Here is a 12,223-nt window from a genome sequence, read left to right as displayed (position 1 = left end):
GCTTACACTATTCATCAGAAGATAATTTCAAGCTGGAGAAAGTTCCAATTAAACAATACTTTGGTTGCTACTCAAAATATTCAAACCTGAATGATATTCATTTGTGAAGTTTTATGTCACTATCACCACGACTGATTTGATACTAAATGGATTTTATTATAATCATGATGCTGTACTCAATCTTCCACGACTGCGAGAACTTTAAAACTCTACATTGGAGGTGGACTATACATAATCTGCCTATATAAATAGTAAGATGTTCTGTAATATTGTAAGGAAAACTCATCTAATATAAAAAGAAGAAAGTTTATCAGTGGCATGCTGTCATTGGAAGCTATGGAAGTGTCGCTTCCCTTGTATTTTCTAAAATATAAATTTTTATTGCACAACTATTTTCATATTTGAACATACTTTGAATTACTTAAAATTAATATTTTTTTATAACTGCATTAAGTATTTTATTACAGATTTCATATAAAAATCTGTGATAAAATACATAATGTGGTATATTAATAATAAAAATAAACTATATGTGAAAAACAACGATAAGATTGCTATTATATATTCGAATCTAAATTCGTGTATGGATATTCCCAATGGAAGCACTGTATTGTCAGCTTCCGGGGTGAAAATATTTGAATGGTGTAAAGCAGCCAATTTACAGGTATTGGCACATGCACTTTACAGAGCACAAACCTCTGGTGGTTTAGCTGGTGGATGCTACACACCATAATGCTTCCAATGATTCTATCCCTTTGCCACTGGTAGGAAGCTATTTGACTAAGTGAATTGTTTTAAGACTTAAAAAGTAAAGAGTATTCAATGTTATTGTTTTGTACGTTTCTTTGCAAAGTTATATTTAAATATATTGACAGATTTTCAGACATAAAATCGTTAGAATTTTTATCACTTTTAGATGTTAATAATTTTAAATATGAAAAACAATTTTCTCAAGCATGTTTTAATTCTTTAAATTAAGTAAATTTTTTGGAAATTTTTTGATTTATCTAAATTACGTAGTGAATCACAATATTTATATTCGTGTCCAGACTATATTGACAAGTAACTCAGACATAAAAAGTATTATAATTAAGGCGTAAGGCGTGGGTGATGTGGGCAACTGCCTACGGCCTCGCTGTCTTAGGGGCCTCGCACTTCGAAGGTTTATGCATTAAATAAAAGCCGTAAACTCAACGAAAAACTTTTACTTGTCATAAAACGATAAATATATTGACATACCAAATTTCTTTTTATTTAGTCTAGCAACATTTGAAGGCGTAGGGTTGCTATCGCGGGAAATCCTTGCCAGCCAGAGCTTGATTAATTCCCAGCAAACGCTGGGAATTAATCAAAGGCAAATTAAAGCTTACTATGAAGCTTTTATCAGACACAAGGTGAGAAAGCAGAATTGAGGTAGTGAAGGCCGTATTATTGCAATTTGATGTTGAATGCATCGAAAACTTAAAAAATCGAACGGAACAATCAAACTCACTCAGTGATTGTGATTTGGTTTTAAACTAAATGCTCAGTTTAGAATTTATCATATCATTACATGTGTGGTATGAGATATTATCGCGTGTTAATATCATAAGCAAATTATGGCAATCTTTACAAGTCCATTTAAGCGATGCTCTTAAACATTTGTGTACATTTTGTGACTGGATCAAAGAATATCGACTAACTGGATTCGAAAAATGCTTGTCTGAAGCTCGTCAATTTATCGAGAATAGCAGTTATTAACTGCTAAAAGACTAAAAACGAAAGGGTAACCGAAAAGGAAAGAATGTTCGATTACGAAGGCAGTGATCAACCTATACAGTCTCCCAAAAACAGGTATGAAACAGATTTTTTTAACACCACGATTGATTCTATAATAAGCAATATGGATTTGGGATTTATGTCTTTAAATCAACATTTTGAAAATTGGCTTTCTCTATGATCTAAATGAGTTAAAAAATATTCCAAAAGAGCAAATATTAAAAAAACCGTCAAGATTTACACTCAGTCCTGCCAGTGGGTGAGAGCGACGACTTCCAACCTTACGAATTATATGAAGAATTACAAACAATGATCCCAAATTTATCCAACTTCATTAAAGATGTGAAACAACTGCTCCCATATGTAACAGAAAATAACTTGAAAGAAATTTACCCAAATATTTACATTGCCGTTTGAATTTTCTTAACAATACCGTTAAGTACTGCCTACGCTGAAAGGAGCTTTTCAAAATTAAAACTATAAAAAAATTATTTAAGAAATACAATGGGTCAGGAAAGACTTTCAGCTTTGGCAGTTTTATCTATTGAAGCATATATAGCATCTAAGCTGAATTATGATACAATTATTAAGGAGTTCGGTAAGGCTAAAAGCAGGAGATTTCTGTTTCTTTAATTTTTTTTTTTTTAATTTTTTAAATGTTAGTTAAAGAATATAATTTGCATTTTTAGGAATAAAAATTTGAGTTTCAACTGCTTTTTATTTTATAAAATCCGTCTTCTTGCGCCACCAGAGGGCCTCACGAAATGTACCTTGCCCACATCAAATTTAGTTCTTGCCCCGCCGCTGTGAGCAACCACGAAGCAAATTCATACATTGGCCAGAAACACTCGGTCGGAGGAAAATTGTCATTGCTAGCATCATTTTCAATAGAAAAAGAGCTTTCAAATACATTGATGGAATCGACGACAAGCAACTTTTATGATAAAGTAATTAACGACTTTGCCAAAAAATAAATCCCCGAATAGAGTTAGTTTATAGAAAATTAAAAAACAAGTTTTTCTATCATTGTTTGTATCATATCAATCTGTATTATGTATGTATTATTTGTATTTTAGAACTAAAATACATAAATTGTTTATTTTTGTCATTTCCAGTATTTGTTTAAAATTTTTATGGAAATGTGTTGTTCCGGACAAGTCGAACTGTCATGAAAGACGCGAAAAAATGGTTAATTTAGAGAAAAATTTATTAGTTTAAAAAAAAATAGGAAAAAGTCATTTGTAGTCGGACACCTATTGTTTATATCAAACTGCGACGCAGAAACCATAAATCGGAGAAGGAAGTCATCCTATGATTGGTGGAAGATCATATCCATCTTCAATTTTGACCTTTATAGTGCTCCAGGTAGAAGTCTCGTTAAGCTTAGTAACGAGGGACCAGCCACTCGGGAAGCGTGATTGAGGGAGCATGACCAATCAAAATGGACAAAAGAAAAAACGGAGATTGACATAATCTCTGAAAATCAAGCACAATCTGATACCTTGTACTCGGTTAACGTTCTGAATAACCAAAACACCATGTGTCAACATGCCAAAAAAAGTTTCTTCTCTATTGTGCCAACCTGTAACAGTGGCATAGTAAACATAACTGGTGCCCGGGGCATGACATTTTATTGGTGTCCCCTCCCCTTCCCGAAACCAAAAAATCCCGTCCAAAAAATTGCTTGTCTTGAGACCATTTGGCACCCCTCTGCAAGTGGTGCCTGGGGCATGATAGGCCCCCTTGCCAGGGGCACTACGCTAGTGACCTGTAATCTGTGCCACTTCGGACTTAGACCGTGTCCCCGACACCAACAGACGAAGTCTCCCTGTGCATTACAAACTTGTCAATGCCACTGTCCTGGGGCCACCTTTGATCAATGATCAAAGAACCGCATCAATGCCCAGGATGTCTGAACAGTTGATTGTCCTAAAGCAAACTATTTTGTACATAGTATTTGTTTATTTTATGTTAAAATAAGCGGTTTTTGTCAGATACTTGTTGTCTTTGTCTATTCTGTCACCATGCACGTACAAATGGAACCTAGATCATCACTACTGATGCGCAATTAACTGATTGCCCCTGAAGTCGGCTTCTTACAGAAACACAGCTTCCCTATCATCAAATGTCACGGCATGTCACTGAAGTTTATTAATTTGTTCTTTATACATTTTGGTACAGTTTGAGTAAATGCAACTTTTCAGAGATCATCTGGAAGGTCACCAACTACTTTTGATCAAATCAATCCCCCACCTGCAACAGGCCCCCTTTCTACATGACTAAATGAATGGTGGCATTTGAACAGGAAAATTACTTAATACGAAGTTATCAGTGAGAACAAAATATGTTTTTACAATTTTTTGAGGGTGCCATGTTTAAATATTTGGTCCATTTTTTTTGTGAAATTTGACTGGATGACCAATTACCATTTCAAATTTGGCTGTGAATGGTATGTTAGAGTAAACATTAGAAAAATTTAGGGTGTCTTGAATTTTCTTCTCATGCAAGTGGAAGTCAATGACTGATTTTTGTTGAGAAAATATCAACTTCTGTCTACCTGACTAATGACATTGCACCATTCTATACCATCTGAGTATTGAGGTAAACATGACAATGTTAGGCTAAAATAGCCAGTCTTAAAATGGTTTTCATTTTAATGTTTTGCTGTTCTTAGTTTTAGCCCAGGCAGCACCAGATATATCTGCTAGTATATTACATATAAATTGCTTCTATTTTTTTAGGTTATTGTATGTCATACCATATTTTCTCAATTAAATCCCAGGAAATGATGATATTAAAAATAAATACCTGTCTCAAATAATCATCAAATTGAGAAGCAAAATACACTTTAATATATTTCCCATGCTTTTCAACCTGGATAATGTAATTTAGAGTGACAAATAAGAAATTTAACTAAAATTCTACCTGTTCAAATAGTCTAAAATCAGCAGCATTTTTTATTCCAGGGTTTATGGGAACATTTCTGGAAATAAAATTATAAATAATGTCAAATATTGTGTGTGAGAAAGTTGAAATTTTCATAAGTTCAAGCTTATTCATTAGTTGAAAGCCAAACGGTAATTAGGAAAACTGAAATTGAAGATAGTGAGTCTGAATCATAAGACAGTAGTGAAGATCCTGATTCTAATAACATCGTATTGAATGACAATGTAATAACTGAATTGGAAGATTTTGAATCAGATTAACTATGAAAATAGTAATTATTTCAAATGTTGTAACTCATAAATTCAGTAAGCAATTTAGTTCTAAAAACATAAAAACTGGAATACTTTAATCATTTGTATCTACTTGTCTCCTGTTTCCCTAGCCTCAATAAAAGTCTCAGGACTTTAAATAAACTTCAAGGAATTGAGAATGTTTTTAAAATATACATAAGTTTAATCAAGAAAATATTTTGTGTGTGTAAATTTCAGTTTTTTTACAATAATTTATTTCAATTAATATTGTTTTTTTTTTTAATTTTTAAAGCACTGCAATTTTAATTTTTAAAGCACTGGCATCCATTAATAGTTTTAATTCACATAAAATTTGCACATTCGAAAAGATTTGCCATCTCTGTTTTCAAGTGTTGACTTATAAAGGAGGATGCACGTGTGTGGCACAGAATAGAAAGATGGTTATCAAAATCGCAATGTTGTCCTCAAAAGAACAACCATATTTTGTTTTTCTATAAAACATATAACAAATATTCATAAAGGATGATGATTGAAGTGCTTGTTCAAATGCTTTGTCTTTAAATTCTTTTATCATCAAATAAGAATTTTTAAGTTTTTTACATCATTTTCAAACCTGCTACCACAATAACAGATCACATGCAACAAGCCAACACTACTGTTAACTCTCACATGTACAGCAACACAGCGATTGCTGTAAGAGTTGGATTGGTATCTATTGTCACAGTATTCTGAAGTGGCATCACAACAGATGATAATGTTTACCACAAATTTGCCACTTTCCCTATCATCAAGTACATACATGAATCCATGTTAATAAAATACATTATACACATTACTTAATATCAATACAGTTGTCCCTTGATAATCCGACAGGTATGGGACCAAAGGTGTGTCAGATTACCAAAAGTGTCTGGATTACCGAAAATAATTACATATTTCACATTGTTTTGCTAGCAGTAACCTACAATATTCTCTACTCCAACTGTTCGAACAGAACTGCTCACATAAAACACACGAAATGTGTGTCATCGAGTAAGAATTAGATGGGGAGATTCACATCGCAACATGCATCTGTGCAAGCAGACACGTAACGGGGACGGCTACCTTGACGGGAGGTGCGTCGGACTACTGAGCATGTTGGATTAAAAAATGTCGGACTATAGAGGGACAACTGTATTTATATTAATACTTAGAAATAATAATTTGAGAAGTAGATTGCTTACAGAAAATAAAATTACTTTAATAATTCAGAATTTTTGATAAATATATATTAGTCAAATGGCAAAGACTGTTAAGTGTTGAAAATCAGTAACATCAATTAATATATTTTTTGAAGCAATTATTTACATCATTAGTTAATTAGACCATTGAGAAAAAAAGAAAAAACTTATGATTAAAAATATGATAGAAAGATGATGAAAATATATGCAAAGATGCATTTATTTAATTTTTGTTTCAATAATCTAAGTACAGATTTTAAAATATTTACCACTTTGTATTGTCATATGCAACATAATATTCATTTTTACAAAATATATTTTTATCAAAATATGACTTCTGTTTCCAACAAAAACAATTTCCTATTATATATAAAAATTTTAACTGAATATTAAAATGTAATTAACTTTGGCAAAATTATTAAATTCAAATTTATCAGGAATATACTTTACCAATTAGAACACCTGCATGACAAAATGAATAATGAATTATATCAATGAACGATGGGTTAATCATCTCATATTGATGTTTTAATGAGATGCCTTTGGTAGCATTTTGATTTATCTTATGCGAGTGATTCAACTCAAATGCAATTCCGACCATCTGTAAAATAAATATATAAATATATAGTTTAACCATTTAAAATCAATAATTTTAAACTAGCATTACATAAACATTTTGACACCTATTTACAAATATCACCATATTAAAATATACATATGTATATGTGGACATAATTTACTGTATTTGCCAATGTATTATGACACATCCCATTTTCCAACATTTTTGGGAAAAAATATATCTTACACGGCAAACTACACTAACAGGATAGTCCAAAAATTAATTAACCACCTTATATTTTAAGAATGGTTAGAAACAGTTTGGAATGGCTGCACATGATTGAGTTTATTGGAAGTGGTTAAATCATGCAGATTCATTCTGTCTTGAAATTTAAATTTCTAATTTTATTTTCTAAATGGTTGAAATTACTCCATTTTCTTCAATTTGAAAACCTGCTGAAACACAGAATTACTTAATTTCAAAAATCTAAAAGCCATAATTAAATTTTCTTAAAATAAGACAATGTTTTTATGTTAAATAAAATTCTTTATATATTAGTATTAATATAAATACAATTTAAATATTACTAATATAACCTATAAATAAATAAAATATTGATTATTATTATAATGTAAGATGTTATTAAAACAGTGTTGGATGACAGGCAGTAAATGTTTCAGCCTGCCATTCTGAAGAACCTGGATTTGGTTTTGGTTCAGATCATCATAAATTTTTATAGATTGGACACCAGAAAGTACTCCATACTCTTCATTGACAGACAAGTTACCACATTTTGGATCTGGCCATCGGCTTGTACATATCCACACACCCACAACATGTGTACAGTAAAACTTTTCTAACTCAAATATTTCTTTAATTTGAAGAAAATGAAGCTTTCAGTGGAATAGCATAGGGATTTAATATCTTCAACTTAAATTTCCTTAACTTGCATTTTCTCCAAGTTGAAAGTTTTCATTGTTCCCCGAGTTTGATTTATATTACTCTCAATTTCCTTGACTTGAATTTTAATATTTATTCTATCCAAAGTGACCCTAATTATTGGATTTCCATGAAATTTTCAGATAGTTAGTTGTATCTACTGTTCAACACCCATTTGCAGACAATGTTCCAGTCTAAAGTAAGAGGATCTCTTGTTTTATCTCAATAAGATGTACAGTACCTGCAAAATTGTTAAATTCCATTATATTGAACATTTTGCTGAAAGGCATTACACAGGCTCTTTAAAACAAAAATCTTTCAAAGATTCTTTATGTAATGTGAGAGGTAAAAATACAAATCTATTCAGGATCGGCATTTTCCAATAAATTATTTTCTAATTTGAATCATCTGCAACTCAATTTTTCCTGTCCCTTGGAGCTTAGAGTTACAGAAGTTTTACTGTATTTATTTATTTTTCATTTTTGATTCTTTCTGTCCTACAGACTCTAAGAAGATTTTTTTCCATGTCCATCAGTTCAGCCAGGATCATAATGCCTCAAGGAAGCTAGATGATGAGGAATAGGGTTCAACAACCTGTGAAAAATTCCTGGGGTTGCTCACCCAGATTTGATCTCAATTTCCTCAGAATAGTAAGATAAAATTTAACCACCTTAGCCATTCACCTACACTGTAATTTATTATATCTTATAAAAATACACCATTCAAATTTTAAATAAGAATTTAGCTGCCAATAAATGTATTTTGACACATCAAGTTATTATATGTAAAGTTACCTTTAATGTTAGAATCATCTGAATAGCATTGGTATGAGCAGGAGGGGTTGTCAAACCAAAGTATTCTGCAGTACGGAAAAATGCCAAATATAGAAAACAGCATACAAAACTGAACACATGACAATACCTGAAATATGCATTACATATTATAATTTTAATATTATATTTATATTGTTTAATTCTAAAATTCGATAAATTTAAAAGTGAAATACTAAAAGTAATGTACATCAAATGCATCAAAAAACCTGCAAAAACAACTAATCTTTGCTTTAGTACATAATTTGTCTACAAGGATTTTTATTTTATTACTACGACTTATTACACTGGTGACTCGATTCTGCAATTCAAGAAAACATATCATAAAAAAAACAAACAGTCTTTATTTTTCACCTGAACACACGTTACACGATATCACTGTTGGTTCCCTCATCAGCAGGTTTACGACCGACAATTTCTAAAACAAAACATAAAATTACTATAAAACCTATAAAAATATACCCAGTAATGAAATAAAACTTACAGATTTTTGTTTTTTAAATACATCAACATTCAAAAGCATTAATAGCACATATCCAATCATACCTCTAAAATTCCTGTATACAATAATAAAAGTTATAAGTTACAATCAGAAAAGCTGGTTGAAAAATTTTCTAAAACTTACATCATCATTCTTCTATCAGTACTTGGACAATATCTTATCATGAGGTTATCATTCCTTTTATACCTCCACCCCTCATTCCCTCTGTTGATGATTCTGTTCCACAATTGGTGTATTTCCCTTCCTAAATTGTTGTTCATTCTATTTCTTTGTCTTGCTATGTGGATATGTTCATATAATTGCCTTTTAAAATTATTTCATTTTTCTTTATTTTCATAGTACTCAAATCTATTTTGCATCATTTTGTATTACAATGTTCTACTGCTGAATTTGCATAATTGCTTTTGATGACGTGAATATGTTCTTTTATATGTATTTTTAATTTTCTTTTTGTTTCTCCAATATATGTTTTCTTTTATTCACAACTACAATCAAACGAATATACTACACCTTTTTCTTCTGTTATCTCATATTTTTTATCATTTCTATAATAAAGATCTTTTTTAGTCAAATTTATTTTTTTGGGTATTAAATTTATTTTACTTTCTATTACTTTTTTAATTCTTTCAAATAATTTTGGTATATACATTAATTTTACAAACTGTTTTTCTTTATCAAATCTTTTTTCAGCTGTTCATCATTTTCTAATTTTTGTATCCATCTTTCTAATAGTATTTTTGGGTAGTTGTTTAATATGAATGTTTTAACTATATCTTGTTTTTCCTGTTTTTGAGTATCTATTTTACTTGTTCTATTTTTAATTTTGTCCATACACATTTTAAATATATTAAATTTCATGCTTATTGGAACTATAGATTTATAATTAATTACGTTAGGAATCTGCATAGGTTTTACATATTTTTCACAGGAATTTTAGAAGTATGATCAGTTTTGTGCGTGAGATCCCACAAAAAACGGGTTGAAATTAAACATTTATATTAGAAATTTATTAAAACAAAACTAGAGAGAAAAAAATCTCCATTGTTAAAACCCGATCAAAGATAGGATTCAGTTGTGCTAGTCATATGAAACCGAGACAAGAAAAAATACTATTAATGTAAAACATGATGCAATAAATGTAAATGAGCATCCTCCAGTAGAGATGGACCGTTCACAAGGCACTTATATACAAATAATTAGAACATAGAAAATCTTGAAGAGGGGAAAGGTTAATTATAAAAGGAGACATCACATCAGGTCGTTAAAATTCTAAGACATCATAGACTAGACAATAATGGGGTAAAATGAGCACAAGTTAAAAGTCCCATCAACACCTTCCATCCAGAGTTAATGAATGGTGTCGAGTAAATTCCCTGAAGCAAACCTTCTCGGGACCCAAACAGGTCTCGTCTTTCGCTTAGGACAAACGTGGAGCCAATCAGGATGGACAAAAAGGGTAGATCGGAGATTGATGTAATCCCCATTGCAATCCCAACTGAAAAGCACTTGGCAAGATGCACTCGGCAAAAAGCACTGGATGAGTCAATACAAAGTAGTGAAAATCAGAAGCGCTGTGTCAACACACTGGGGACGAATCTTTCCGTTTTTGTGCTGATACTGAGCCGTGCCACTGCCGATGCCGACCAATGGAGTCTCTCAAACTGTTTAACAACACTGCCCCGGAGCCACCTATACAACAAACAACTAAAAGAGCATCGATGCTATTGACTTCCAACCAGCTGATCGTGTTTAGAAAATATTTGTTTCTTAGTGTAAGTTTATTTTTATGCTAAAATAAAGGGTTTTTGTAAGATACTTGTCATCTCTGTCTCCTTCTCCACACCCACATGTGAACGACCCTAGATCATCCTGACACGGGATTAACAATCCTCCTAAGAGTCGGAAAACTTACAATGGTGAGAGAAGTGAGATTTTTAGCCCAAAGTTACACTGGTGTCAGTGAAGCAGGATTTTAAGTCCTCAATATCCACCAGGTCAGCAAACTTACATGTGCTATTAATGCTTTTGAATGTTGATGTATTTAAAAAACAAAAATCTGTAAGTTTTATTTCATTACTTATTTTACTGTTGGGTATATTTTTATAGGTTTTATAGTAATTTTATGTTTTGTTTTAGAAATTGTCGATCGTAAACTTGCTGATGAGGGAACTGACAAGTCCGAAACACAATGATATCATGTAATGTGTGTTCAGGTGAAAAATAAAGACTGTTTTTTTCTGATATGTTTTCTTGAATTGCAGAATCAAGTCAGTATAATAAGTCCTAATAATAAAATAAAAGTCCTTGTAGACAAATTATGTACTAAACATATGATAAGGACACAAAGGCATATAATTTAAAACTAATATTTACTGTAAACAAATATTTTCTTCCATATGTGTTGTGTCCGTAAAATAAACAATTACTTCTTAACATATATAATTAACTTTATTATAATACAAACGTAACTTTGTGCCTCCAGATCTAAGTGTTACAACAGTCAACACAAGACTGACTGGAGACAAAGGAACACGACAAAAGTCAGAGGTGCAGGGTCGCCTAACTAAGTCAAGGGGCAATTTGGTGTGGGTCATCCCCTGCAGGTTTACATACATAACAATATGCTAGGAACATCTTCAGGTTCGATTAAGAGAGTACAAAATAGAACAGCAACTTAAAATTTATTAAATCCTAAAGCTGGAACTATCTTATAAACACAAAAATTTACACCTTTCTCTCAATTTCCAGCATTCATTGTTAAAAAAAAATATGAACAATTTTGGCCATATTCAAGGGCTGGTATCAGGTTAAGTGCTCAACATTAACATCATCTGCCTGCTGGAAGTTGTGATGTGAGTGGAATTTTCTTCTGATACTTTGCTCTATTAATGAAGTGCTTACATAATCATAGTGGTCTGAGAGAAAAACCTACCTTCTGCTACTTTGTTCTACTTTGGATGTGTATTTATCTGTGGTGCATGTAAGACTTTTGTGACATGTGAGGAACTTTCTTCTGTCATCTTGCTCTTTCATAATGTGCAGGCAAAAGTTTAGTTGTGTGAGAACTTTTTCTGTCACATTGTTATTATTAATATTGCTATTATTACTCTTATTACTGTAATAAATTGTTCATAAATTGTAATTACTATGTATGCTTGTGATTATTTACTGTAATTTCATTACAATTCTTATTGTACCCATTGTAATACTGGTATTTT

General features: G+C 31.4%; 1 protein-coding gene across 3 annotated transcripts in view; it reads right to left on the bottom strand.

Moving 5' to 3' along the window:
* Window positions 1-12,223, bottom strand: part of LOC111637990 (lysophospholipid acyltransferase 7-like) — a 30,443-nt gene that overhangs the window by 7,658 nt on the left and 10,562 nt on the right. For all 3 annotated transcript variants that reach the window (XM_023383614.1, XM_023383617.1, XM_023383615.1), the window contains 2 exons: window positions 8,468-8,594; window positions 6,626-6,776 (listed from right to left, as the gene is read on the bottom strand). In XM_023383614.1, coding sequence (XP_023239382.1) covers window positions 6,626-6,776; window positions 8,468-8,594 — 278 coding nt within the window. The remainder of the gene's footprint in view (window positions 1-6,625; window positions 6,777-8,467; window positions 8,595-12,223) is intronic.

Source organism: Centruroides sculpturatus, unplaced genomic scaffold (assembly GCF_000671375.1).
Source record: "Centruroides sculpturatus isolate CEXI.00-Female unplaced genomic scaffold, Cexi_2.0 scaffold1212, whole genome shotgun sequence".
Taxonomy (NCBI): Eukaryota; Metazoa; Arthropoda; class Arachnida; order Scorpiones; family Buthidae; genus Centruroides; species Centruroides sculpturatus.
The sequence above is the reverse complement of the archived record's forward strand: the minus strand, read 5'-3'. Positions and strand labels throughout refer to the sequence as shown.